General features: G+C 41.1%; 2 protein-coding genes across 6 annotated transcripts; both read right to left on the bottom strand.

Annotated features, from left to right (window-relative positions):
• Positions 1-445: 445 nt before the first annotated feature.
• Positions 446-6403, bottom strand: LOC310877465 (ras-related protein Rab-15-like). 2 transcript variants are annotated; one of them, XM_083791338.1, is made up of 7 exons: positions 6203-6403; positions 4846-4906; positions 4678-4738; positions 3910-3987; positions 3604-3693; positions 2793-2858; positions 446-2230 (listed from the first exon to the last, which is right to left on the bottom strand). In XM_083791338.1, exons 1-7 carry the CDS (start codon positions 6330-6332, stop codon positions 2072-2074), a joined length of 645 nt encoding a protein of 214 aa, XP_083647464.1. In that variant the 5' UTR covers positions 6333-6403; the 3' UTR covers positions 446-2071. The 2 variants fall into 2 exon arrangements, with proteins under 2 accessions (XP_083647464.1, XP_083647465.1); XM_083791339.1 differs by having other exon boundaries at positions 4863-4906; positions 6203-6250.
• Positions 6404-7954: 1551 nt separating this feature from the next.
• On the bottom strand, positions 7955-15795 carry LOC310877882 (protein max-like). Of its 4 annotated transcripts, none has more exons than XM_083791873.1 (4): positions 15574-15795; positions 12059-12175; positions 10580-10718; positions 7955-10281 (listed from the first exon to the last, which is right to left on the bottom strand). In XM_083791873.1, the coding sequence occupies exons 1-4, from the start codon at positions 15607-15609 to the stop codon at positions 10091-10093; spliced, it is 483 nt and encodes a 160-aa protein (XP_083647999.1). In that variant the 5' UTR covers positions 15610-15795; the 3' UTR covers positions 7955-10090. The 4 variants fall into 4 exon arrangements, with proteins under 4 accessions (XP_083647999.1, XP_083647997.1, XP_083647996.1 ...); XM_083791871.1 differs by having other exon boundaries at positions 10580-10703; positions 15574-15794; XM_083791870.1 differs by having other exon boundaries at positions 7955-10278; positions 15574-15789.
• Positions 15796-22105: the final 6310 nt, after the last annotated feature.

Below are 22105 nucleotides of genomic sequence, written 5' to 3' on the forward strand. Positions count from 1 at the left end.
AGGGCTACACTTGTTATGTTATGATATTCATTTCATGACAATGTTGCGACCCATCTTGACTTCTGGGTCATAAAACATTTAACAAGTCATTACCTTTCTTTTTACAGCATGTGATGAAAAATGAATGAACACTGTGCAGTGTCTGTCTCCCTCAATGGGCCAAACTACCCCCCCCAGTCCTATTCTGGAGAAGCACCATGACTCTGCAATTCTCACATCTCCAATCAATCTGCTTTTGACACTCAAAATTAAAGTTTCTTCACAAAGTTTATTTTCCTTCAAAAATATCAAATTTAAAATAAAATAGAAAATAGAATTTCAGTGACACTTCGTTTCTATGTCAATTCAACATAACCATTTGTTGCCCTCGAGGACACCACTTCACCCATGTTCAAGCTATCCTCACTCATGCTCATTATTAGAAGAAAATATTTCTGTCTACTCGGTCAGAGAACATGCCTACCAGTACCAACCAGGTAGGTTTGGTCATGTCAAACAAGATATCAAAATTCAACTTCTTCATAATTATGCAAGGCCAGTGGCTTCAATTTCAGCATTAACTTTTCCCAGGAAGAAAAAGGCTGTAGCTTTCCACAGACCAGTGAGACAGACAGAGTAGACGGAAATGGTGCCATTTTATAATGAGCAAACCATAAATTGAAAATACAAAATTATTAAAACTCAACACACAACAACACAGTAGGACTTTGAACAGAGGTTCTCGTGAAGATCTTTAGCCTTTTCCTTCCCCAGGACCAAGAAATCAGCCACCGAAACAGCTGGAAAATCTGTCGATTTACTGATTGTGTTTGAAAATGGGTGAAGGACTCCTTTACTTTGCTGGTACATCTTTGTCTAAACTGTGACTAGTTTCAGCATGGTAGACAATAAACATGATTCAGATTTACGGTCATCATGTTGGAGAATGTCACGTCTTTTCCTCATGCAAATAAGAGTGGCAAGGTAAATTAATCCCTCCTCACCCAGGTGTGGGTTTCACGGTGTAAATAATTTATAGTTTGTCCTCTGGCTTCCTTGACGTTGACCCTAAATAACCCAAACCACACCTTTAGTCACCTTAAATAGTAGGCTACTTATGTTATACAACAGTCACACAAACACACCGCTTACCGGCAAATGTGTCGAATTGTACAAAGTAAAGCTTGACATATTCACAGTTATAGTTAAAAAGTTATAGAAATATTTTGTGCAAAGACATTTCTCAGAAGCAAGGCTATCACAGCATCATAGCGGGAGTGAATCAATGATAAAGAAAAAACATATAAACCATATAAATATACAAAATATGTAATGGGCTTAAGTGTGGTTCAGATGGTTTTGCACTCCCTCTGCTGGTATAGTCAGGTACAACAACCTGCTTTCAGTCCATCCATAGGTGTACTGTACAACAAGTGGAAGTAGTATGATGGAAGGGAAAGAAGTGAAATGAACTCCAGGTTATAAAATTAAATATTAAAATAAGGGGTGCAGCATCGGGGCACCATCGATGGTCTTCGCTACACATTCATACCATTTAGAATGAAATGCCCCACATACTGTGCAATTCAGTGGTTCCCAACCTTTTTCCTTGGAGCTTCTATATATGTGACAAAAGCGGAGAGACTCCACGCACGGATATGCAGTTTTCAGACATTTAGGCTATTTTTGAGTGACATACTGTATTGGCCTATTGGGTATGTCATACACAAAATAGGGATGGAACTTGGTTATAAGTGTTTTTACTGTCGGTGTGGAAGCCTCATATGTCCAAAACTGTTACTTTATAGGATTCAAATTCAAAAGCATCAACAGTAGATGAGCTCAAAATACAAGCTTGCAGATCTGCTACTGTTACTCGCTAATTTACAAAAAAAACACAAAAAGTTAAAATATGGAGATAAGAGATTTCTGCCCGACAGCAATGCTATGTTAAAGTTAAAACGTTGAGACTACCTTCAATCAGACAAGATCTTTGGCGACCCCCCCCCCCAAGGGGTTGGGAACCACTGCTCTGCATGAAGACACAGTGGTGAAAAGTAGCTATTTGGCACCATGAGGGTTGGTTTTGTGGCTAACAGCAGGAGGAGGTCTTGTTGGCATCGTGGGGCTCTTGAATGTCCTGTGTTTCCTCCAGAGAAACGCGGTCTAGATACTTATCTAGTGATCCTAGCAGGTTGGCCGCCTCTCTGTTGTGAGCCTGCAGCACCAGTTCGGTCAGACGAGTGAATGACTGTGTGGAAGGAGGAGGAGGAAATACGTTTTTAAGTATAGCAACGCTCCGTCTTCATGGGGGGAATTTCCACAAACATGAATGACTACACGCTTAGCTAACTTAGACATCATTCTATCAATTACGTATTTCATTAATCGGATAACTGAAGCCCATTTTCGAAATTCTTTGAAACTGCTAACTTTTAATGACCTTTTAATTGATTTTTAAATTCAATTATTTTATGAAATTAATTGAACATTTAAATTTAAGATAGGGTAAGTGATATTTTTTGGTTGAAACAATATAGCAATGAGTACTATCAGAATGTTTAACATGTTTTAACCAAAGAAAATCACTTACAGTACCTTGAATTAGTTATATTAACTGTTCCAGCTCTATTTGCTCTATTTGTGCTTTGTTGTGATCTTGTATATCTGCTATTATGAGAAACATAACATTTGTGACATTGTGATATTTGACAATATAATTTAATAAGTTTAGCCCTCAAGATGTTGCTCTGCAAAAACTAAACTAACATAATACTCGGCTCATGTGCTGATCTATATTTCGAGTGGCCTACCTCATTGATGTTAGTGTTTTTAGAGGCACTGGTCTCAAAGAAGTCCATGCCATTTGACTGTGCCAGCTACAAAATGAGTTATATGGAAGAAGATAAGTTAGAACTTCTGTCAGGTGGAAACCTCATTATGTCCAAAACTGTTACTTTTCAGGATTAAAATTCAAAAGTAGAAGATCTACAAACTCAACATGTGTTGCTTTGCACCACGTTTTGAGCTTGTGGATCTGCCTTTGATGCTTTTGTGTAACACTGTAGTATGATCAGGCAGGGAGTTAATTTACAAACATAATACAAAAGAAATATGTGACACAAAAAAACTGCCCGACAGTGACGATATTAAATCATTTAAAAAATAAATGTTTTTTTTTCAACTTCATGAACTAAAAATAAATTAAAAATGGTAAATGGTGCATTTATACAGCACTAAGGCGCTTTACATAGGTGCATTATATTCACCCGTTTACACACACATTAATACAGCAATGGCAGAGGAAACCATGCAAGGCACCAATCTGCTCATCGGGAGCAATTAGGGGTTCAGTGCCTTGCTCAAGGACACTTCGACATGAACTGGGAACCTTCCGGTTCCAAAGCGACCGCTCTACCCGAGCCACTGCCGCAACTGTAAATATTTCCACCATATTTGTACATGTTTGTGAAAAAGTCTGAACATTTTCAACAGATTAATGGAAATGACTGCGGTCATTGGGCTTCAATGGGCTAGTATGTAATACGTGTGACAGAGGCCTAAGTGATGACAAACAGATCATTGTGTCGCAGACTGGATTGGAATGACGTCCGAAATGTGTACCTTTCTTCCTTGTTCCTGGGTGACCTGCCTCCTCGGGTCCTCGTCAGACTTGTTTCCCACAAGAATCCTCTGGAGCTCACCAGGCCCGTACTGCAAATAACAGCAACAGGACACAGTCAAGAGTCAGGACCCAGCTTATCACTGACTCACACACTCTGCAACCTGCTGCTTCAAATTCACTAGAGGTGCTGCAGTTGGCTCATTAAGACCTGATGCAGATTTAATTATATCAGTGGCTGTCAAACTTTTTCATATCAAGGACCCCCAAAATTATACGTTTTGGCCACACCGGCCCCCTCAGCTCACCTCATCCACATCACTTGCCCACTTCACTATGTGCTGAAAGGAAGGCTCGCTGGTGATGTCGTACACCAGGACGATGCCCTGGTTAGGATGACAGAAAAGGGGAAGCATGAGGGTTAACCTCGCACCACCAGACTTTCCATCTCGGAGGAAAACCCGTTCTGTGTTCCTATATTGCCCATTGCCCCCCCCCCCCCCCCCCCCCCCCCCACTGTTAGTTTTTAGTCTCGCCAGTCACTACGAATTGGAATAAAATATGGATATACCAAACAAACTGTTCCAAGAAGTACTTGAAGAAATTACTCTGAAAAGCCCTGCCTTCCATTTCCACCAAAACCGGGAGGCATAATCTTCCATTACTACCTCGCACTGTCAAGCCTGATCTCTCTTTAGAAGCGTTAATATTCAAAATTAGATGCTTGGTTAAGTCAGAAATTAGGAGAACATCATCAACAGCAACGTATATTCAGAGATAATAGCAAGGTTTGTCGGGCCGTAAACAAGAAAGTGAATGCAAAAAATGTCCGGGAGCTCTGTGTAACGCGTTGCCTAGCAACGGGAGCTGTCAAAAAATAGATATTAGCGATTCGGTGATTATTACCATTAAAAAATACCTAAAAACTTCTCCAGACGTCCTGGACCTCCTACGGGTATAATTATAAAGACTATGGGCACGTCTTTGGCAAAAATAGTGTTAACAGGTTAAAAGTTAAAACCTAGGAATAAAAAGGGATATTGATCATAATAATTATAAATGTGTAGAATACTCACCTGGGCCCGTCTATAGTACTGTTTGGTAATGGTCTGGTACCGTTCCTGTCCAGCCGTGTCCCTGCAAAGAAGACCAAATGCAACCACACCAAACAAACTCAACATCTGCATCAACATACCAACAAAACAGCATTATATCCCAATCTCTCTCTACGCCATTTCACTTACCAAATCTGTACTCGTACCTTGACGCCATCTATTTCTAGCGTTTTCATTTTGAAGTCGACACCTGTGAAATGGAAGAAAACATGTTTATTGTCTGGGGGGACGGACGGACGGACGGACAGACATCAGAATCATCACGATCAAATGAAACTTTTAGTTATTTTCAATGGGCTGTCACGATTATGACATTTTACGTGACGATTTATTGTTTCCCAAATAATAATCTGTTGTTGAACATTGTGAATAAAACTTAATATTTGGCTTTTAGGCTTTGTAAACAAAAATATGAACAGGGCATAATTTGACAAATAACTGATATACTTTTTACTTTATACTTAGTGAAGTGAAGATTGACAGGAAAGAGGGAGAGAGAGACAAGGGGAGACATGCAGTAAAGGTCGTCATGAACGGGACTCGAACACGTGATGCACCGTCATGCCAGAGCCTATATGTCTAATATGTGGCATACGACTGGACCACAAGGTCAGCGGGCGCCCACTACAAGCTCAAACGCATCACAATGAAACATGATTCAGAGACACTCATATCACTAAAAGGGATATGAGCTAATTTCAAGTACCTCCAGTTTTGAATACATTAGCCATGGACACCCGAGAAAGAAAGACATCATTCATAAAATCAACTGTCAAATAGTCAGAAGTTTATATGATAGGGTTGCCCACTTCCAACAAACAAAAAAAAGGCTTTGACATCTTCCAACTCCTTGTCATTGTAGCATTTCAATGATGTGAATGTCAGGCCAGGGAAAGGATCACCATTAGACAAGCTCTTTTGTTTGCCATAACAACCCTCTGGTCATGTAAAACAAAGAAAAGATAATGTGTAAAACAGACCAGTCATTAGCTTATCTCAAAGACAGGAAGAGAGACATTAGTGATGCAGAACACTAAAGTTTAATTTGGCAGTCTCTACACATTTTATTGTGAAAAGGAAAAGAAATAGCAAATATGATCTGATATGATCAGTAGGCCTACATTAAACAAGTCGTCTTTGGAAAATAAATCATCATTTGGTCTATTCAACACACTTCAAACGGTGTCCAAGTATTTATGTAATGGGGATTTATAGGAGCCTTAAGCCAAACTTCAAATAACAGTGCTGCCAGTGCCAATATGTTTCTTTGCTGCTCAAGCAGTTTGCACAATCCCAGCTAATGCTTGGGAGACCAGGAACTATAAGATTAGTCACAAGTACAATTGACTGTGGACAATTCAATGTTGAAACAACAGCTTTTCTACTCGTTTATATTGTAACCGAACATTGTCTATTCTAATCTAGACAAACATCCATAGTAAGTTTTGGGACAAAAACGTCACTGCGTCAGTGGCTGCTTGCTTACCAATCGTGGATATATGCGATGGATGAAAATCGTTGTCCGAAAACCTGCTCAGCAAACAGGTTTTTCCAACACCAGAATCTCCGAGGATCAGCAACCTAAGCAAGACGTCGTACTGCTTGGAAGAAACCATAATAACGATGTGTGTATTTATTTATTTAGATTCAAAGCCAACTTAGCCAAGTGTTTTGTTGCTGCTCTGACTCTCACTCACACAAACAAGACGGTGGAGAGAGAGAGGTGTTCTGTTCTCCCCATCACTGTGAAGTGAAGGAAGGGGCGGGGCGCAGACCGACAGCCAGACACAGTGGGAGGGGTCAGGTACAAAGTTAGCACGTTCTCAAACTTTTTCATGTCAAGGTCAAGGACCCTGGATCCCTAAATTAATGTGCATTTGGGCCGAAATATTTCGTGCCACACTAGATTTATGGTGTTGAAAAGGTCAAATCAGATAATTTCAGGATTTAAAAAAAGAAGGCCCTGGGGGTCCCCGGACCACACTTTGAAAACCCTGCACTAGACCAATGTGGATCACCATGGTAGTAACCTCGAGTAGTTTATAGTGTTCTAGTTTAACATTTTGTCTGCTTGTTTCATTGTGTCAGTGTCATCATCACTTCCAATTTCACTTTCACTTTAAAGCGCAAATAACATGCATTTTAAAACTGCTTTTAATATTAAATATCATATTGTCCCTCAAAGATATTTCTAATGGTCTGAGCCTCAATCACCACTCTGATATAAACCAGTCCTCGTCACTTCTTTATGGACTTTGAAAGCCGTTTTAGTTGCAGTACCACAATGTCCTGAGATGGACAGATGGCTGATATGCATATTATTTAATATTTGAGTAATTATAATACTGATGCTAGATAAAACCAGGCTTGTTTCCATTCCATGCCAGCTTGGAAAATCAACAATGGTGGACATTGTAAACAAAGTGGAAATGCAAATTTGGAACTGAAGACTGAAGAAGAGGAATTATACAAAGTAGGGTGACATTGATGACATCACGACGAGGACAAAATCAGTCAAGCTGTTCCTGAGAGCAATTTCCATTAAAGCACCTATATATTTTATGTTATAGGTCCTTTAAGATTATTGGATACCAAAGGTGTTGTACTTTTATTCAAGTATAATGTTTAAAATACAGGCCTTACTTGAACAGAGTATTTCTATATGGTAGTATTGCTAATTTTACTTAGTACTTCTTCCACCACTGCTCTTGGCATTCCTTGTGGACTTATGGAAGTCAAATGTGTCCGTAAGTGGTTCCCAAACCTTTTCATGTCAACTCAAGGACCCACAAATTGATATGCATTCAGCCACGGACTCCGTCTGAAAAGGTATTGTGCCACAGACCACCAGAAGAGAACCCATCTTTAAAAATAAATCTAGTATTCCAAATAAATGTTTAACATTCTCAAATATCAATGCACAAGCTCACAGAGCAACACAAAATGATGCGCTGTGAGCTTGTAGATTTGAATAGCCAACATATAAATGGCTAGTGATTAAAAGGATTGTGATGCTGTTAACTAATTTCACTGAGGACACCTGGAAACCCCTTTGAGAACCACTGTTTTCCCAAAAAACTGTCCGAGTTGAACGTGGTCACTACTTTTAATTTTGACACACATTGCTGATCATAGCTTATCTACAAGCTCACTTGTTTTAACTGTTCACCTTACAGTGACATGATTATCCTGACTGAACCAGCTTTCCAACCTTGGGGGAAAAAATGTAAACATCACAAAAGGATAAAATAGTTTTATTTATAGTCTCATAGTAAAGGTACGCCTCAACTTGCAAGACAATTGTTGGCAGTATGTACAACATACCTGTAATTTCCATGGAATGGAATAAACAAATATCTATTTCGTACACACTAAATTTACCTCTGCAAGAAGAAAAAACATAAGATATCAAACAAACATTCCCAGGACAGGCAAATAACTCCAGGGAAGGTTTTTTCCTTTGCAGAACTGACAACATTTACAGTATACAGTATGAGTATACAGTGTTTATTACTACTAACACACTGATATGGAGTTGTTTTTTTGTTCCAATAACAAAAATAAAAGGTTTACTATCTTTTTAACTGCATTGTGTAACATTCAGTATCCGTTTGGGGATTTGTTTTTGCTTTTTATACCCACCTTTTGTTTCAAGATAACAAAAATAAAAAACAAAAATTAATAGTTGGACTGGTGAAGTGAGAAATATATTAAAACAAAGAGGTCAACATTGTTCGTCCATGTATGTGCGTCCACTGAAGAAAAAAAGAATATCCAAGCCAGACAACAATGTACATGAGATAAGAAATCAATTCAATTGTTTCATTTTAAATATATAGGGATTCTTTTGATTTCACAAACATTTCAAAGACGAGAGGAAAAAAAAAAGAAAACTTCAGCCATCTACACTGATTCAGAACGGTTGCATCTTGCATGACATAATTTTTTTTTCTCCAAAGCAACTTCACATTCTTTTCTGGAAAAGTACAAATATTAAAAAGGTAAACTATGTCTAAGGACAATTTTTCCAAAGATCTCAAGTCTCAAAAACTTTCCAACAAAGTTTGCAGAGGTTGCCCAAAAATGTTTAAACAAACGGGGGGGTTTTGTTGTCGCTGTACTCAGGCTTGATTTATACTCCGCTGCGTGCCAGGGCCGCACGCCGTAATCACAGACGATCTTTATTTAAAAACATAGCAGATGTACAAGCTCACAGCGTGTCATCTCGTGCCGCGAGCTTGTACATCTGCTATTCTTTGGAAAAATCTTGAAAGTGTGAGAACTACTGATTTTAGAAGGCATTTGAAGAATCGGCCTCGGCTCTGAGACGCATTGCCAACATGGATCGGCTTGTTTTCGGTGCGCGACACCCAGGCGCGCAACGAAGCATGAATCAGGCTTAAAGCTTTACACACCATGTCATCTCCATGTGTTATATATGAATGGTAACATTGAGAGGGTTTCTTAAAAGCATCAAGTCCTTCAAAACTGCAGAGCTGCCTCACTTGAGGGGGTTGTGTGTGTGCGTGTGTCTCGGGAGTTGTTGCTGCTGTGACACGAGAGAAGTGACAGGACTGTTTGGCTGAGCGGAACACAGAAAAAGGTAGACGCGCTTTTTTTAAAGTTTAGACATACTGTAGTAGCAGCCCTCTCTCACGCCATATCTCCACCGGTAGCTCCTGGACTGGCATCAGAAGGCTGGATTGGAGTGAGGAAAGGTAGGAGCGGCGGGGGAAGGGGGCAGGGGGAAAACAACAAAAGAGTCTCTAGTGAGAATGCCGGGGGTCTAGCCTATAGAAGAAAGACACCAAGGATCCGGTCAGTGAAGTCACAACTAAGCATCACCAAGACAGGAAGTGCTTCAGACTCGATGGGGGCCCGTTCGAATGCAAAAAAATGCACCATTGTCACGTTAAATCACACACCGGGGAGGGGGGTGGCAAAATAAACGATACGAAAATGCAAGCATTTCGCATCAAAAACTATTCATATAGTTGACGCTCCCCCTCATTCATACAGGCGGATGCCTTTATAAGCTCAGAATAAATCAACCTTGTTCTGAATAAAAAATCATCACCTTATCACCACCTAATGTGAGAACTATGACAAAAAAAATGTAGTCAAAGTAAACGGACGAGGAAAATAAATAAATTGCATGCCTCCGGTGTGTACGGACAGGCTCAGTTGGACGATCCTTTTCGATGGACATAAAATGCCTTTTTTTTGGGTCTACATCGCTTGTGAAAAAAGCGTGACAAACTATATTAATGATGTCTGGGCCCCGCAAAACAGCTACAGGCTAAACACGCACACTTCCTTTCTGATTTGGTTGTTGTGACGCCACCGATCCTTGGGTGTCTTTTAGTTCTAGAGTCTAGCTGGGCTCCACGCGCAGCTTCTTCCTGGTGGGCGGCTCCTCGGGCTCCGACTCGGAGCTGGAGTCGGAGCCGCCGTCAAAGGCGGACACGGCGCTGCCCTTGCGGTTGGTGTACAGGCTGCTGTCCGAGGATGCGTAGTTGGCCTGGAGCTGAGTGTTTCCCTTGGCCTTCTCCAGTGCACGGACTGCTTCCACCACAGACAGGAAAGGAAAAGAAACGTAAAGTTACTTGCCGTCAGTCAGAAACCTCCTATCTCTATATTCTACGTTTGTTTCTTTTTTTGTTTTTTTCGTAAATTAACGTCCCTCCTTGATCACATCACAGTGTCACACAAAGGCATCAAAAGTAACAGATCCACAAGCACGTTTCGAGTTTGTAGATCTGCAATTTTTTTTGCGATTTTGCGATTTGCGGTACGGGCCTGAAAAGCTCTAGACTTGAGGGTTTAAGCGGTTAAGTATTGGTATTCCCCCATGATGACTTACCCTGCTGCTCCAGCAGTGAGTTCTGCTTCTTCAGGTCATCAATGTCCTGCTGGTGGGTGTGGTTTTTTCGCCTCATGTACTGGATGTATTCTGTGGCTTTGTCTAGAATCTGTGCTCGGGACGCCTGTTTGATAGCGCTCTGTCAGCACAGAGTACAAGGATAAGACATGTGGCAAGTGCTAATCACACATACATAGTTATATAAACTCAGCAACAAAAGTTTGGAAACTTAACTTTTATCCATTATTTCCCTACTTTATTAATACCAATTGGTATTGTATTTTCTATCATTTTAATCTTTACAACGAGGTATAGATTGTAAGGATTGGGCTTTTAGGAAATGAGCAACACAGCTAAACATGTGGGTAGCACCTCCAACAAAAGTGGTTGGTATTCACCCTTGCTTGGAGTTGCTTAGTGGATTGGATGATTGCTCTCTCCAACAGTAATAAGGAAAAAAACATAACATAAATACACACATATTGGCAATTTTTACACTTTACACTACAATAATTTTAGCGTCTGGAAGATCCATACGCAGCCACAACACTTGGTATGGTATGGGACAGTATCTGTCTCACAGGCAAGAGAGAACTTGAATTTGTCATGAAGGCAATCTCAATGCAGTGAGATATCGGGATGAGATAAATTATCTGGAGACAGTGGCGATGCCATATCTTCAGAATCTGGGATCTAACGCCATCTCCTCCAGGATGACAACACTCCACAGAGCCAGGATCATCACAGAGTACCTCCAGAATTTGGGATTGGAGAGGATGGAATGGCCTGCCGTGAGACCCAACCTGAAAATTGTGGGATCAGCTTGGGCTATACGTGCAGCTAGAGTGACCAACAGAACCACGTTGGCTGACAAATGTCAGCCTGACATGCAACAAAACCTGTTTGAGGAATGGGATGCCATCCCACAGCAAAATGTTGGCTAGGTTGGTTGACCAGCATGGTGCCAAGCTGTTGCAGCTGCTTTTGGATCTTCCACCCGCTACAGCGAGTGTAAAATTAATAAAGTGAAAAAATGGCCAATATGTGTTGTTTTTAACTTATTCTCCGTATTACTGTGGGAGAGAGCAATCATCCAATCCACTAAGCAACTCAAAGCAAGGGTACCAACAACTTGCCATTTTTTTGGAGGCGCTACCCACATGTTTAGCTGTGTTGCTCATTCCACGAATGCCTCGTTGTAAACACCTCGTTGTACGTGAGGAGTATGAGGAGTAGGCCTAAACACAGTTGGAGACGGAGGGCATATTTTACGCAGCACAAAGATGTCCCGTTACCGTGGATAGACGTGGTCGAATGAGGAGACCAAAGCCCTCACCGAAATATGGACGAGAACATTAAGTCTGTCTGTCTGTCTATGGACAGTGTGTGGGGATTGAGTGGGGACTTAATTCATCTCGTTTAAATTAAATAAATAAAAGATTGAACACAAAAAAAAACAGATGAAAATGGGTACCTCACCTCTCTCACTTTCTCCCCCTGTAAGGCAGGCACGGAGTCTCGTAAACTGTGAAAGCTGTCTTTAATGTGGTCCCTGCGTTTGCGCTCCAACGCATTGTGATGTGCTCTTTTGTCCGCCTGCAAACACAAATCAAATGGTTATTTTTAAAACACATCTCCTTTTCTTGCATTTAAGACAAAACCATCAAATTTCATGATGCAAATTGCAGTCAATAAAACCCTGATCAAAGTCAGTATTGGGACCACAAGAATTACTTTTGCCATATAATTAGCTGTTGACGTTTCTTCTCAATACGCAAATGATTCTGTGAAATAAACAACTTCCTTGGGGTTTTACACATTGTAAATGGCACCATTCATTCTAGTGTAACGGCATATGAAGGACACCACCCTTTACTCAACTCACAATAACTCCAGAAGCACATAATGGACATTTTGGAGCCTTTGGTGCAAAAAACATTTTACACAAAAATAACAATTTACAACTAAACGTCATGTTCATGGTCAAATCCTAAAATAATCAGATTCAGCCTAATACAATAATAATCTAAATACCAGTAAGTGGTTCTTAGAGAGGGTTGGTCTCTTTGGGTCACCACAGGTCCTTGAAGGGGTTAGAGGTGGTCCCCAGCAAAATGTGTTACTTTAGCTTAATATTGTGCACAAAGATGCTTACACACACCAAAGTCCTTGTCGCGGTGCCGGCCCACGGGAGAAAACTGAAGAGGGAATCTTGAAAAAACAACGTGGCCGCACACGCTAATAGCCAAAGTGCCAATATTTTATTAGGACGCAGCAGATTAAGACATCATGAATCCAACTTTTCGGTGGTTAATGGTGAAGGCTTAACCACCGAAACGTTGGATTCATGATGATTGTATATATTTTTAATATTTGTGATAGATTATTTTGAACACCACAAATCTTAAAAGGGGGTCCCTGGCACAAGTACTTTTCAGGCCGTGGCCAAACTGGCCATACACACATCTAAATGTCATATTGTCCGTCGGGTGGAAAAGTGTGTTACTTTTCAGGATTCAAATTAAAAAGTAGCAGATCTACAAGCTCAAAACGTTACGCACCACGTTTCCAGCTTGCAGATCTGCTACTTCCGTGTGCCGCTGTGTGTAGTATGATCAAGTAGGGCATTCATTTGCAGGGGTGGGGTGGGGTGATAATATGGAGAAAATATGTTTCTGGCTGACAGTGACGATATCTTTACCCATGTAGGAAACATGTTATGATGACAGACTAGTAGGCCAATATGTGCCAGCAGAGTAACGTATCACAGCTGATCTAAAGCTGGGGAACCAGCTTAGCCTAATGGGGGAGGGGAAGCCCTTCCCATTGCTATGGCAAGAACCATGCATAGGCTACAGTACTGCATCAACAATCAGACATGGCTTCAAATTAATGTTATATAAATAATGTATAAACTTAGTCATTGAAAAACACATTGTAGATTAGGCTAAATCTTTTTTCTAACTAATCTGCGATTGTCCTATGAATACGTAGCAAATCCCCCTTGTATATCAAGTGCATACAAGCAGTTAAGATTTCTTACAGGTACAAACACACACTCTACAGGGGAACTTGTTAGCCTAAAACCCTAAAGTCTCACTGTTTGCGTTGGCTAATTGACAAAACATGGAAGCACGACAACAACAGTTCTGTTCCACTACCCATAATCTGTTCTCGTACGGTTACATAAGAGAATGCAAGCTGGCTGCTGGCAGCAACATGGCTACATGTAGTTATAGCACACAAGCTAGTATGTCATCTAAAGAGATCATATTGAAACAAAATGGGACATATTTGCTTTACACTGCTAGTTGTCAGCTAAATATAGCCAGGGACACGCTTGCTTGGGTTTATGGGATGGGATTACGGTACTCTTTCGTGGATAGTATTTACCACACCTGCCCATATGCATGTGTTTAAAAAAGCAGAACTTCCAAAGTAAAAGCAAAACATAATCGGTGTGTACTGTGTGTGTAGCTACTCATTAGCTATACAACACTATATCCTGCATGACATACAGGCTTTGCTGCTGCTGTACGTTACACCCACCACCATCATCATCACACGAGCTCAGCTGACCTTATTTTCAATGCAGTGTGTTTATGGTCGTGGCAACACAATCAACAACAACAATCCACGTCACGTCTAGAATGTCATTTTCTAGCGGCCTGAACAAAATGTCAAGCAGATTGAAATAAGGATCTACTCAGGCCAGGGGTTTGGTGTTGGTTGGTGGGGGATGACATTCAACTAAAGGCCGTTTCAACTCTAAAATGATCAAGGGCTTGCTTATGTAATGTTATGGGGGCAACGCTGGGTCTTCTGCTTCGAGGCTGCATGGCCCCAAGAACAACAACAAGTGGCGATGCCACGCGTTGTTAGCTTGTAGATCTGTTATCATCATTATTTTACAACAACACGATTACTGATCCACTGGACTGAGCTGTGCCTTTGCTCTGACGTGATCACATCAGATCTACAAATGTATGGCCTGTTTTTTTTCCCTCTATTTTTACCGAATCAAGACCAGTAGGCTTAACATGACCGTTTACTGACAAACATACTGGGCTGGGCCGTAAAAGAAAAAAAAGGGTTTATTTTTCTCCCACCCCCCATCTGCTCTTCTCGATTCCGTCGCAACGTTAGCCAACCTTTAGCCTATCTTGGCTAACGGGCCAGAATACAAAAAACACCAAGGATTCACACGTGACGTCACGGGCCAACATCGACTAGCAGGAAATAAACGGGGCCTCCTCTGGACCGCCACGTTTTTGTTATTGTTATGCTAGTGCCTGCATACATATTTGTACTATTTTATTTTTAAACAAGTTATACAACATTTACAATTTGGCGATCTGTCAAATAGACATACTTTGTATTTTGTTTATTTTAAGCTCTATTTTGTCAAATTGTCATTTTATATATTAACTTGGATTGCTATTATTTAGTGCATTTAATATTGCAATTATTTAGTCTGCATGTATTGTAGACTATGATGTTCTTCATAAATACATTAAAGACAATAACGCCTGGGAGCGCCGCCATTGTGGAATTAAAAGGCATAATGTAAAGAAGACAAGAGTTTTCAAATCAAGTTAATTAAAAAGGGGGACACTGATTGGAACTCCTGGAAATAAAAATGTCTGTGTTTCCGAGGCTACTGCTCAGAATTGTATTGAAAGGATAGCCCCTTGAGATGCAGCATCTCATTTTAGAGTCCCGTACACAGGGAAAAACATTACATACAGTAATTGGGATACTGATTGGGAGACAACGCTAACACTTCCCACTCGCCTGTGGCGTCATCGACCAACCCTTGCTACCTTCGTCCGAGCTAGCAGAGAGGGTCAGCTAGGGTAACGTTAGGAGCAGAAATGTGAAAAACACGTTAGGAGGGTTTTAGCTTCTCCCACTAGCTGAGACGGACGAGCCTTTTTCTAGGAGCTTAAACACACACACAAACACTCACACACAAACACCAACCAAACACTTACATCACTGTCGACTTCGATGTCATCGTTGTCGCTCATTCTTCGGTGGAGGAGGACGAGGAAAAGAAAAACAAAAAAAAACAAACGGCTGTCTCGAAAATAAAAAGGGGAATGCAGCAGCAACTAACACGCCAATAATAAAAAGCTATGGGAGCATGAATCTGGCTGCTACTACAGCAGAGACATCATCATTATGACGACGAGCCAAGGATCCTCTACACGTGATTCGCCTACACACATGGACGGGAAAACACAAATGGCGCAGGCGCGGCGACCGCGTGGCTCCCTGGGTAGTGGAGTCCTTCATTGCAGTGTTGCCAGATTGCGTGAGAGAAATAAGCAGCCGTGTTTTTTGATTGATTTAAATATTTATTAACAGTTTGTAGAATTGACAGTACATTTTAAGCACAAACTCAATACAAAGACTGTTAACTGTGAGTGGACGACCCAATTAAGCATTACACTTGTTTACAACAGGGTCCACATTGTTCAATTCATCAAAACATTTAGAGACATACAAATAGACACTTCTATGTAGTTAAAGAACAAAGAATTCATCATATAGGAAGCAAAAAGGGAAAGGATACATATACAGTGAGGGGAAAAAGGGGGGGGCGGTGGGGGGGATTCAGATTCTACAGAGGCCAGTTTCGAATTGCAGCCATCCGTAGGTGCCCTTTGAGAGCGGTTTTGAAGGAGTCAAGGGATTCACATGTCTTAATGACTGTTGGTAGGGCGTTCCACATTTTGGTGCCATAGGAGCGAAAATAATTTAGTCCCTTGTTTGTGCCGAATCTGGGTTGTACATGGTTTGTTGTACTCCCTCTGGTGTTGTGGGTGTGGACTTCGTTTACATTAAGGAAGTATTTAGACAGGTACATGGGTATCTTGGTGGTGTATCGAATCTTGTGGACCAGACCCATTGCAAGATGCTGTACTCTGTCGTCGACCCTAAGCCATCCCAGCCTGTCAAAGTGGGCAGGGGTTCGGTGGGTTTGGGGGGTGAGGCCAAGTAGGAGCCTGACCAGTTTGTTTTGGGAGGTCTGGAGCCTTGTTTTAAGGGCCTTTGAGGTGCTGTGGTACCAAGAGGTGGATGCATAGTCAAAGAAACCTTGTACGAGGGCTCCTGTTAAGGTCTTCAAGGTGTTTTTGTTGACCAGTGAGGAGATCCTGTAAAGGAATCTTGTTCTTTGATTGACTTTTTTGATTACGTTGGTGGCCATTTTATCACCGGAAAGATTGGCCTCCAGGATGGAACCTAGGTAGGTAATTTCATCTTTTCGTGTGATAATATTGTCACCCACTCTAACCAAGAAGCCATCTGCCTTGCTGAGATTACTATTTGATCCGAAGAGAATGGATTCAGTTTTTCCCAGGTGTAAGGATAGTTTGTTATCAGCGAGCCAGGTGCAGATTCTACCGAGTTCAGAGCTGAGGGTCTTTTCAACCTGCAGTTTGTTTCTGTCCGAGACCAGCAGTGCTGAGTCATCTGCGAACAGGAACAAGTTGCAGTCACAAGCTGAAGTCATGTCGTTAACATATATTAGGAACAGTAAAGGCCCTAGTATGCTTCCTTGTGGGACGCCACAGCTCACTGGGAGGGGGGGGGGGGGGGACAGTGTTCCGTTCACCTCCACCATCTGTTCTCTCCCCTCCAGGTAGGATTGGATCCAGCTCGTTGATGTGCTATCAAAACCAATAGCTTTAAGCTTGTTAACCAGTATGGAGTGGTTCACTGTGTCAAAAGCCTTTTGGAAGTCCAGCATGACCATGCCGCAGTATTTTCCAGCATCCACCTCGTGTTTGATGTGGTCGCTCAAATAGAGGAGGCATGTGTCAGTGGAGTGGGATGTTCTGAAACCAGATTGGAACTCGTACAGCAATTTATTAGTGGCAAGATACTTTTCAACCTGTTCATAGACTATTTTTTCCATCACTTTCGAGATAGAGCTTAGAATATAAATAGGGCGGTAGTTGCCGGGTTCTAATTTACTCCCTTTTTTGTAAAAGGGGTTTACTTTGGCCAGTTTAAAATCTTGGGGAACCTGTCCCTGTTTGATGGAGAGGTTAACTATGTGGGTGATGACTGGAGCTATGGAAATGGCTGAGTCTCTGAGAAATTTGGAGGGAATATTGTCATGGCCAGTGGCCTTGTGGGGTTGGAGGGCACTCAGTTTTTTAAGTACCTCCTCGGTTGTTACCATTGCCATTTTAAAATCATCTTTACAAACACCAAGGTTTTTGTATAGAAGGCTTTGATGTGCTCTACACCAAAACGCCCAGAATGGGAGGGCAGTTTGTTAACCAGCTTTGTTGCAATGTTTGTAAAGAAGATGTTCAAGTGGTTGGCTACATCAAGCTTGTCAGTGATGAGGGTGTTATTCTATTTGATGTTTATGTTAGTAAACCTGGTTTTTAGTTTCTGACCACAGCCTAGTTGGTTGTTTAGTAACTTCCAGAGCTCCCGAGGATTGTTTTTGATTTCCTCGGCTTTATCATTGATATAGTTACATTTGGCTGATTTGGTCATGGCAATTACACCGTTTCTTAGCTTGTTACACTGGGTTTTTAGGTTGCACAGTTTGGTTTGGAGATCACTGTCGAAGCGCTTGCACTTGGCTAGCTTGGACTTGCATTTAAGAAGTTCAGAGCATTTGTTGTCTCTGGCTTTCATTGCAGTCAGTATGTCCGAATTCATCCATGGCTCCGAGCGGGTTTTGACCCTGACGGTTCTCAAAGGAGCCATGATGTTTAGTACTGATGTAAATTTGGTTTTAAAGCCAAGCCATGCTTCTTCGACTAGTGAGCTCCTGAGCACATCAGACCAATCCAGACTCTCCAGTTCAAGGTTAAAGGCCTCACTAGAGTAGGTCCAAAAGAAGCGACTAGGTTATATGACTAACATGAGCACGTTACCACCACATCGGCTATTCCCCCCCTATCCCCGAAAAGAAATCTTGAAAAAAAATAAGACAAATACGGTATAATAATTATGGATGTCTGCAGTGTTGCCATGTCTGCTTATTATAAGCGCTTGTTTTTCCTGTAAAGTTATTTATAGATGTGTAATTGGGGGCTTGTTTATAAGTTATTTGGGCATGCAAAACAAAAAATATATATATTCAATTGTTTACTTTAAACCACTTCTCAAACACTTTTTTCTTTTTCTTTTCAAGATCATTTTGAAAATAGCAGATCTAGGCTACAAGCTTTTGTGTTGGTAATGTGTTGTGATCTTGTAGATTGGCTATTTTCGAATAGCCAATGTATATAGTTTTAAATAAATTGTTAAAAGAAAGTGCTCATGATGTAGCCGTCGCTTCTTTTGGGCTTGTTTCCATAGAACTAGCTGCTAATATTCCTCTAACAAAACCTGGCAACAGTTATGATGATGATCTGCAGGAGCAGTGGTTCAGAACTTCATCCCTTTGAATCACTTTAATAAAGCCTCTACTCTATTCTCATGACCTGACTTATAACCGTACTCGTTCATGGGCTGTTTTTGTCCCATCTACACATAATCTCTTGGGACGCAGGGGTTCAAGTAGTTCACTTTCAAGTTAATTTCTATTTTGGTCAAATGTTCGCCTTATTTATGCCGAATGTTGGCCTATCACGTGGTTAAGCCTGCAGATCATGGGGCTGCCTGCATGCTGTTTGCTGTGGTGTTCAGCCAGACATCACGGTATAGTGTCAGCAGCAACAATAACCTCTTTGCAGCTATCTATGATTATGAGGCCAGATGGTGGCTCAGTTTCAGCATCCCTCCCCCCACATCAATGCATGCTCCACTCTCCATTCTATATAGGGTATAGATAGACTACCCCAGTGTCAAGAATCAAGCACTTTGCCCGTTCCTGAGTGTAGCCTATAGGCCTACAAAATCACTGCTGCAACATACACTAGCATGCTTCATGAGCAGGGTTCATCAATATATGATATGTCCAACATGTATACACAGACAAATGTGTCAGTGGTAAAGACTTGGCCTTGGCCTTTCTTCTGTTTTACACACCATGTTCTTATTTTGATCATACTAGGTTTACAAGTGAGTGTGCAAATGCATCCTCACACCTTGCATACACGGTAAGCAGCACAAATTTTGGCTTCAGTAGGACTGGTGTCACTGCCAGTATCCATCTGCACGTATAGCTCTGGTCCATAGCTCCCTCTAATGCCATCATTAGAGCTATGCTACTCGCATGAAATGCAGACCAGTCTCTCGACTGGAGCGGGGGAAAAAATAATGTTTTCGCTACTCACCAATACAAAGGCGGCTTGTGTTATTAGAAAGCCTACTTTCCTTGGTGGACGCACTCTGAGCCCCCACCACACGTAAAAAATGCACTTTTTGGCCAGAAAGGGATTTGTTTTTCATCTGAAGAAAAATACTTTGTTACTCCACTGCACCCTCTACCAATATTGCTAAGAGAAAACCCCATATATTTTTCCTTCCGGTGGAAAAGAAATCCCTTTTTGGCCAAAAGGTGTAGGCCTATTTTTGTATTGGTGGGTGGCGAAAACATTCTTTTTATTTTCACTACAGTCGAGAGACTGGACTGCATTTCATGCGAGCGCAGTAAGATGAGAGTAGCATAACTTTAATGAAGCTATGGACCATATAGCTATTATAGCTAATCCGCACGCAACAGTGCCTCAACCACCATCGAAGCAGAAGAGGGTAATATTTGTTCAAAGCAAACGTTTAGTTTCAGCTCCAAAAATGCAACAAATTCCTTGAGAAGATCTGCAAAGACTAAAACTAAGCTAAAAACTAGTAATTTCCAATACAAACATGTTTCCTACTACTATTTATACACTCGTAAACCTAAGTACATTTTATATTGATCACATACATTATGTAGCCGCACGCATGCATGCAACGTTATTAAAATACCATTCCCCCTGGGGGGAAAAAATCACCATTACACCATTGCCTGTGGCAGGGTGTGGATTGATGATTGGTGTTGCCATCAGCTGCTCCCTCTAAACATCTGTGTAGAATAGACAGTTGTCACAAAGTAATTGCCTGGCATTGCCAGACTGATCACGTGGGATTCACTCACAAGTTCCTCCACACTGTTCACGTGGGATTCACTCACAAGTTCCTCCACAGTGGAGGAACTTGTGAGTGAATCCCAGGTGATCAGTCTGGCAATGCCACTGGCAGTCCTCCTCACTCATCAGCCTCTTTGTTCCAATGCTGAATGACTCTGGAAACTGGTTTTCCCTGTTTCAGTTCTGCAGGCAGCAGTAGAGTGGAGCAGTGGTCAGCCTTTCCAAAAGCAGGGCGGGTGAGGGGTTTGGTTTTATAGAAGTCTCTCTCTGAATAGACTGAAACAATTATCCAGGGTGTTGCTCTAGTAGTCTCTCCTGGTGGGAGGTGATGTGTTGATGAGATTTTGGGAGGACCTGCAGGTTGACAATCTGTTAGTTAGGAAGCTCTGTACTCCTCCTACAAAGGAGGAGTCATCAGAGAGGACGAATAGGTCATTGTTTGCTTTGTCATTGTTTAGTTTAGTTTCCTAGGATAAATTAAACAACATATATACATATTTAAAAATATTAAAAAGAAAATGTAAATTAAAAAAGTCACAACCTTTCGTCAATTAAAAACAATTTCAACATTTTTCAAAAAATCATATAATTTCTAATAGAAAAAAAACGTTGCAACAAGCTTGCAACGTGTCACGAAGAAACTTGTAGATCTACTATTTGCTCGCCTTAAATTACGCTCGCATCATTTATTTCCGTCGACCCCTCAGTGGGCTGGTTCTTGTATTTGTTTTACTGTGAATAAGGTTAGACATTTTTTTAGGGTTCGGCATAGTTTGTTTAAGTTTAGGAATAGGAACAGGGTTAGGCTAGGAGTCTAGGACACGAAGACGCTGCAGAGAGAATAAATGGTGCAACTGTTCACGTGTTCTATGGGCATAAGTGAAGGTGGTTTTGGAGGTGTGCTCTATTTAGACTAGGACTCCAATGTGTTCATGATTTAATGTTCAAGGTTGTCTTTGTCTTCCTTAGGAGAAATTGAGAGATTTGTCTAGTCAGGCTTTTGTGAACAGCTTTTTTAAGTTGCTTGATTCAGTATTTAGATATTTGATAGTCTTTTTAGCTGCCCCGCCCTGTTCCCATACAAACCCATTGTAACTTCATACTTCATACTCACCCGTCCTTGGTTCTGGTGACTGATACTTTCCTTTTAATATGAGAGGAGGCCGTGTTTTGTCAATTACTTTTTACAACACGAGAGAGACATGGATGTAAATTTGTTTTTATTAAAAACTAGTACAAATACTGAATAGAAAAACTATCATTGATTCACAGAGAAGAGTTGTGTGCATCAGCGAGCTTCTGCCATTTGGTGTGATGTCATGAAATGCACAGTAGCCTATGTCAATATCATTTGTAATCATGCATAGTATCTGTTTTATTTATAAGTTAAAGGTAGAATAAGTGATATTTTTGGGTTAAAACAAAGGCCCCTGTTATTGGAAAAACTCTAGCAATGATTATTATCAGAATATAGAGC

Source organism: Protomyctophum parallelum (genome assembly GCF_964188405.1).
Source record: "Protomyctophum parallelum genome assembly, chromosome: 20".
NCBI classification, from domain to species: domain Eukaryota; kingdom Metazoa; phylum Chordata; class Actinopteri; order Myctophiformes; family Myctophidae; genus Protomyctophum; species Protomyctophum parallelum.

Bases quoted from the DNA above. Each gene is read 5' to 3' on its own strand.
- LOC310877882 (XM_083791873.1), bottom strand. From the start codon at position 15,609: ATGAGCGACAACGATGACATCGAAGTCGACAGTGAT. The intron at 12,176-15,573 runs GTAAGTGTTTGG...TTGTGTTTGCAG, and splicing joins ACATCGAAGTCGACAGTGAT to GCGGACAAAAGAGCACATCA. The intron at 10,282-10,579 runs GTAAGTCATCAT...CTGTGGTGGAAG, and splicing joins CTCACTGCTGGAGCAGCAGG to CAGTCCGTGCACTGGAGAAG.
- LOC310877465 (XM_083791338.1), bottom strand. From the start codon at position 6,332: ATGGTTTCTTCCAAGCAGTACGACGTCTTGCTTAGGTTGCTGATCCTC. The intron at 3,988-4,677 runs GTGAGTATTCTA...CATCCTAACCAG, and splicing joins AGTACTATAGACGGGCCCAG to GGCATCGTCCTGGTGTACGA. The intron at 2,859-3,603 runs GTACACATTTCG...CTCATTTTGTAG, and splicing joins CCCAGGAACAAGGAAGAAAG to CTGGCACAGTCAAATGGCAT.